This window comes from Penaeus japonicus, unplaced genomic scaffold (genome assembly GCF_977035675.1).
Source record: "Penaeus japonicus unplaced genomic scaffold, GWHDUDI00000001_assembly GWHDUDI00000003, whole genome shotgun sequence".
In the NCBI taxonomy this organism is placed as follows: domain Eukaryota; kingdom Metazoa; phylum Arthropoda; class Malacostraca; order Decapoda; family Penaeidae; genus Penaeus; species Penaeus japonicus.
In genome coordinates this window covers 9,678,591-9,686,090 of record NW_028234405.1, presented here as the reverse complement: position 1 = coordinate 9,686,090, position 7,500 = coordinate 9,678,591, and the positions used below count along the sequence as shown (strand labels likewise).

The following is a 7,500-nucleotide window of genomic DNA, read 5'->3' as shown; positions in this document are numbered from 1 at the left end:
ATGATGATGATGATGATGATGATGATGATGATGATGATGATGATGATGATGATGATGATGATGATGATGATGATGATGATGATGATGATGATGATGATGATGATGATGATGATGATGATGATGATGATGATGATGATGATGATGATGATGATGATGATGATGATGATGATGATGATGATGATGATGATGATGATGATGATGATGATGATGATGATGATGATGATGATGATGATGATGATGATGATGATGATGATGATGATGATGATGATGATGATGATGATGATGATGATGATGATGATGATGATGATGATGATGATGATGATGATGATGATGATGATGATGATGATGATGATGATGATGATGATGATGATGATGATGATGATGATGATGATGATGATGATGATGATGATGATGATGATGATGATGATGATGATGATGATGATGATGATGATGATGATGATGATGATGATGATGATGATGATGATGATGATGATGATGATGATGATGATGATGATGATGATGATGATGATGATGATGATGATGATGATGATGATGATGATGATGATGATGATGATGATGATGATGATGATGATGATGATGATGATGATGATGATGATGATGATGATGATGATGATGATGATGATGATGATGATGATGATGATGATGATGATGATGATGATGATGATGATGATGATGATGATGATGATGATGATGATGATGATGATGATGATGATGATGATGATGATGATGATGATGATGATGATGATGATGATGATGATGATGATGATGATGATGATGATGATGATGATGATGATGATGATGATGATGATGATGATGATGATGATGATGATGATGATGATGATGATGATGATGATGATGATGATGATGATGATGATGATGATGATGATGATGATGATGATGATGATGATGATGATGATGATGATGATGATGATGATGATGATGATGATGATGATGATGATGATGATGATGATGATGATGATGATGATGATGATGATGATGATGATGATGATGATGATGATGATGATGATGATGATGATGATGATGATGATGATGATGATGATGATGATGATGATGATGATGATGATGATGATGATGATGATGATGATGATGATGATGATGATGATGATGATGATGATGATGATGATGATGATGATGATGATGATGATGATGATGATGATGATGATGATGATGATGATGATGATGATGATGATGATGATGATGATGATGATGATGATGATGATGATGATGATGATGATGATGATGATGATGATGATGATGATGATGATGATGATGATGATGATGATGATGATGATGATGATGATGATGATGATGATGATGATGATGATGATGATGATGATGATGATGATGATGATGATGATGATGATGATGATGATGATGATGATGATGATGATGATGATGATGATGATGATGATGATGATGATGATGATGATGATGATGATGATGATGATGATGATGATGATGATGATGATGATGATGATGATGATGATGATGATGATGATGATGATGATGATGATGATGATGATGATGATGATGATGATGATGATGATGATGATGATGATGATGATGATGATGATGATGATGATGATGATGATGATGATGATGATGATGATGATGATGATGATGATGATGATGATGATGATGATGATGATGATGATGATGATGATGATGATGATGATGATGATGATGATGATGATGATGATGATGATGATGATGATGATGATGATGATGATGATGATGATGATGATGATGATGATGATGATGATGATGATGATGATGATGATGATGATGATGATGATGATGATGATGATGATGATGATGATGATGATGATGATGATGATGATGATGATGATGATGATGATGATGATGATGATGATGATGATGATGATGATGATGATGATGATGATGATGATGATGATGATGATGATGATGATGATGATGATGATGATGATGATGATGATGATGATGATGATGATGATGATGATGATGATGATGATGATGATGATGATTAATAATGATTGGTGATGGTGATGGTGGTGATGATGATGATGATGATGATGATACAAACAGCAATAAAGAATAACAAAATATAGTACCCACTCTCATTGGCAAGGAATGTGCTGAGAAAAGGATGAAAACATCTTTTCTTTTTTCCTCTGGGAACTGATCCAATTGCTTTTTGATGTTGTCAGCAAAACACTTAACAAGGAAGGGGTTTGTACACCAGCGATCAATAACACTCCATTTCATGCCTGATTCCTCTGATCTGTAATGAAGTATATGGTTAATTAACAATATTTACAAAATTCTATGCTATGACATTAATTTCTATAGAGTAAGAGAAAACATCTTATTCATATTTCACAGTTTTTGTTATTCACACTGGAGTAATTGTTATACTTTCATTTCAGCAAGAATGAAAAATTCATTTCTTGTTTAACTTAATCTAATTCATGCTTTCCATTCTTTCTCTAAATTCTCAATATCATGTAAATCAAAATTCAAAATCAAAAGTATATCTTTATACAGCCTGATGTATGCAACCATTACAAACGTGGAAAAACACCATACCTGTTAGCATAGAATTTATGAATGGCATTCATACTGGACCCAGTCGTACTGCAGCTATACTGTGGGTATTGAGAGAAAGCAATGCAGTTCTCAACACCATCCCTGTATTGCAAAGAAATTAAATGTTACCTTACAATTTTTTTTTCTCTTACATTTGATAGGTATACACATGCATTACCTTAGAAAATAAATAGGGGAACAATATTTCTTTTAGGATAATACAATCACTCAAAAACAAATTAACTCAAAATATACATCTTAGCATCTTTGAAGAAAGAAGTAAAAATAAAGAAAACTCTGTCTATCTTTATTGATATAACCACATTTCAATCTAACTATTTCTCTCTATATATAAACATATATATGCAGCTTCTCCCCAATGGACATCCAATGGCTGGTGGGTGTAGGTGTGGGTGGATGTGGCTGTAGGTGTGGGTAGGTGAGGGTGGGTGTGGGTGGATGTGGCTGTAGGTGTGGGCAGGTGTGGATGTGGGTGTAGGTGTGGGTGGATGTGGCTGTAGGTGTGAGTGGATGTGGATGTAGGTGTGGGTGTGGGAGTTTGTGCATATTGATGCGCATGTGAATGTGCACATGTTGGAGTGTGAGAGCATGTGTATATGCAATGAAGGATAAAGTCTCAAAGGCACAAATCATATTACAGAAGGAAACTATTAAACAATGACCAGAACTTACTCTTCCATTTTTTCCAGGGTATCCTCAGTCAACGGGTGAGCATAGCGAAAACCAACGTAGTGTTTATGGGGTGCAGATTCAGGATGCATTTCATCAAGACGTTCACAAAGAAGTTTTCCCTAGAATAAGAGTATCAGGGGTTAATGTTCTTGATGGACACTGCTATACAGTACTGATCATCATCATCAAAATAGGAATTTAATTATTTTAAATCAAATTTTATTTATGCAATAAAAATAGTTTCTTAATCTGCTGAAAGGTTTTCTTTTGCAAGTTATATTTCCATATCATTTTCATATTCATTGTTTTCAGTTCACTGTAACTTTAAATACAAACAGAATCTGATCAAATTTTGCAACTACCCACCTGAAGATCTGTCCATTTAAAAATTGGAGATCCACCACCAATCTCCTCGTATTTTTTCTGAATATCTGGCGTTCTTCTCTTTGCAATCCATGGGCCCATGTAGCTGGAAGGCAATAGATAATATTCAGTAAACAATAATGATGTTCTGTCTATTCTAGGTTTCAATCTCAATCAATTCTCTTCAAATTATCCACAAATGTTATATTGTGTGAAGTCAATGTGTTTTGCTAGAGACACTTTGCTCTATTTTATTTTGGAATACTTAAAAATTAAATATAATTTTGTAACAATTGAAAAATCTTATCCACAAATGTTTCAAAGATGTGCTAAGTTAGAATAATTAAATACTATTTCATCAACTTGTAAATCTAATGTTAAGCAGATCTACATTTCAGATCTGTAAGGAAATTAAGCAGGAAAAGTGAAATTAAATAAAAACAACAAATGAACCTTGCACTTACTCCTGAAATGGTAGTTGAATGATGTCACGATCCTTGAAGAGTCGAAGCAAAAAGTTATGAACTTCATCTGTGGTCTGTGGGCCCCCCATGTTCAACATGAGGATACCAGTTTTGGGTGAGGAACTATGCTGGGCAACTTCCTTTGGTTGAGCCTGCGCTTCACTTCCTGCGGTGCCTGATGTCGTGAGGTGGCACACACTGGGACGCAGTACACCATCTGTTTGATAAGAATTGAATTTGTTTATTTGCAGAAAACAGTGAGAATAAGTTTCTCCCCTTTTAGCAAATAGATAATATAAATCCAAGTAGCAAGTACAACTATACAGACTCTGGGATATTGCATTATCTGATTTATTATTCCCATAACGTCTAAATGGTCAGGTTACCCAAAGAAGATCACATCAGTCAAAATGAAAACGTATAGGGTCCATGGTGATTCTCATGCCTAACTATTGCACCCAAAACAATTCTGATTTACATACTTTTGGAGGTAGGATGTTATCACATCAAGTCTGTCATAGTGTCTATGGCATGTGAATAATTTAATAAAGAAGAAATGAACTCCTAACACAGAGCAAGAGGTTATGCTTCTTATACAATTCCAATAACTGGAAAACTTAATTTAATAAAGGTATTCTGATTTACTATGGTAAACCATACCAATTGGCATGCAGATCCACACCTTCATGTGAGTGGACAGTAAACCTATTGATGTTTAGGTAAGGGCAAATAAAACTCCAGCACAAAAATTCTATCAAGATTGAAATTTTGGACTTTGACAGGTAAAGAGGCTGTGGCGATCTCTTGAAACTGTACCCCTATTGGATTAGATTTCAGAACATAAGTCTCCCATCAACGACCAAAGCAAGTTTCAAGAGAATTATCTACAACAGAGGTAATGGGATTCCGAGAAAGCCAGTAAGGTTTAATTAGTAAAATTTACCTACATTTTCCAGACTCAAGATTCTTTACTAATTGATATTCCTACCTTTTGTTCCCTACAATGATAGAAAGATTTTCAGTTACCTATGATAACTAACATCAAATCATAAAGAGAGGAAAAAAACACACACAAAATCAAAAAAACTTTCGTAACAGCAGCTGATCACGAAACTCCTCTACCAACATGTGTCTCCAATACCTCTGAGGACTTAAAGACACCAACAAATCCACACAAATCCACAAACATACTCCTAACTAAATAAATCCCACTCACTTTTGCAACGGAGAAGTGATCTAACAATGCTAGACTTCATGGTGAGATGCCGGGTCGGTCCGTCTGCAACACCTGGGTCCTTCACGCACAGCTGCGATTACGTATGTGTTTACTTCTTGTGTTTAGGATCTCAGGGTTGTGTAGAGGTGATTTGGTGATGCTTTTGATATATTTATGGGCATATATTGAATGATTTTTTAGAATAGAATTGATATTGGATAGTTTTTAATGTTTCTTTGTGATGAGATGTGTTTTTTTTATCCTCTTTTTGTAATTTGTTGTGTATGATGAGACCGTTTATACAACTTTGTTTTAAGGTAGTTATACAATTAAGAATAAATGTTGTTATTGCAAATTATTTGAATTTTACGCCTATTGATAGTACATTAAGTGCATAAATAATAAGGCATTACTATGTGACACGCTATTTAACCAAAATAATCTTTTATCACCTAATCGCAATGCCCAATCCTGACATTACTATAAAAATAGGTTTTAAAAAATGAAAAATATCGTTTCTATTTATATTCTATAACATAAGTTAATTTGAAAGATATTACTTATAACAAACATTGACAGTTTCGGCTGACAGAAAGCTTTTCTTGTGTTGATATTTATGAAATAATTCAGTAATAATGCTGGTACGACTAATCATTAGTCTATGGTAATGCAAAACAAATATATGATGAAATAATAGCAATTGTAATTAGATACTATTAATGATAAAAACAATCATAGTGATAATAACAATATTCATATTGAATGATAAACACAGCAAAATAAATATTATAACAGTAATTCTAAAAATATACTGTAGTGATAATGATAATGTTGATAATTATATTAAGAAGAGTTATATCAGTCATTGATGAAATAGAATGATAATAATAACACACACTACAATAGTAGTGTGTGTGGCTGTGAGTGTGTGTGTGTGTGTGTGTGAGAGAGAGAGAGAGAGAGAGAGAGAGAGAGAGAGAGAGAGAGAGAGAGAGAGAGAGAGAGAGAGAGAGAGAGAGAGAGAGAGAGAGCGTATATATATATATATATATATATATATATATATATATATATATATATATATATATATATATGGGTTTTGGTGTGTGTGTGGGTGTGTGTGTGTGTGTGTGTGTTATAGAGAAGAGATGAGAAAGAAGAGATACATACATATATATATATATATATTTATATATATATATATATATATATATATATATAATATAGCAAGCTATATATGGTGTTGTGTGTGTGTGTGTGTGTGTGTGTGTGTGTGTAAAGAATCAGAGCTAGCCAGGCTAGAATTGTCACAAAATGGGGTTACAATGCCTTGTGCTGTGATTCTCTGTGCCCCAAAATTTTAGGTCTTAAAACAATGTGGTTGTAAATGTGAAAACGGAAGTTACCCTCTGTTGACTCAATCTTACAGAGTTCGTAAGGAAACTAAATCATAAAATTGTGAATCCACCTTTAAATGACAGCACCGATTCACACTCAAACTCAGGCACAAGTGACAATAGATATCCAAACTAAATAAACCACAGGCAGGGCCTCACATGGACGTTTTTATTCCACGTGGAAAACGTCGGCACTGAACATATTTTATGCAACTCTAACTAAAACAGACACTATCAGCTGTTAGACTCAACAGTGATGTGGCTAGCTATGTGGGGCCCTGGTTTATGAGCAATGCCCGTGGCCCTATTGTAATGGAGGTATTTCAGAAGATGGCCACTGCAATATGTATGAAGGACTATTTTGTTCCACAATTTCTACAAACTAGCAAAGCAATTATGATTTGCAGCATAGGCGTTTTATTTTTCTCCAAGGTATTAGGGGTCTCTATAGGCTTGGGGTTCATTAAAAGCCTGAACACCCTTTGGCTAAGCTACTGATACTAGAATAGTACACCCTTGCAATTATTAAGCAACTTGCAATGTCTATGAATGTGACATTGATCTGGGAGCAGAGGAAGGTGCGTTTGTATTCTGTATATAAAAAGTCTGAAGCACTGATTCCTTGAGGGTTCAAACTGGGAGTAAGTTTTCCGAATAGCGCCGCGTTACTCAATCCCAAACCACTACTACCCAATATAGTCAGTTTTACCCGTGATTCACCCCTTTAGCCCCCAATCTGGACCCCAATAGTTGGAGA

General features: G+C 34.5%; 1 protein-coding gene across 1 annotated transcript in view; it reads right to left on the bottom strand.

Moving 5' to 3' along the window:
• The window catches only part of FeCH (ferrochelatase, mitochondrial), a 9,880-nt gene extending 4,405 nt beyond the window's left edge, over positions 1 to 5,475 (bottom strand). Inside the window, exons 1-6 of the mRNA XM_086534205.1 lie at positions 5,347 to 5,475; positions 4,131 to 4,347; positions 3,670 to 3,772; positions 3,304 to 3,422; positions 2,611 to 2,712; positions 2,051 to 2,305 (exon numbers count right to left, since the gene is read on the bottom strand). Coding sequence (XP_086390331.1) covers positions 2,051 to 2,305; positions 2,611 to 2,712; positions 3,304 to 3,422; positions 3,670 to 3,772; positions 4,131 to 4,347; positions 5,347 to 5,386 — 836 coding nt within the window. The 5' untranslated portion in view covers positions 5,387 to 5,475. The remainder of the gene's footprint in view (positions 1 to 2,050; positions 2,306 to 2,610; positions 2,713 to 3,303; positions 3,423 to 3,669; positions 3,773 to 4,130; positions 4,348 to 5,346) is intronic.
• Positions 5,476 to 7,500: the final 2,025 nt, after the last annotated feature.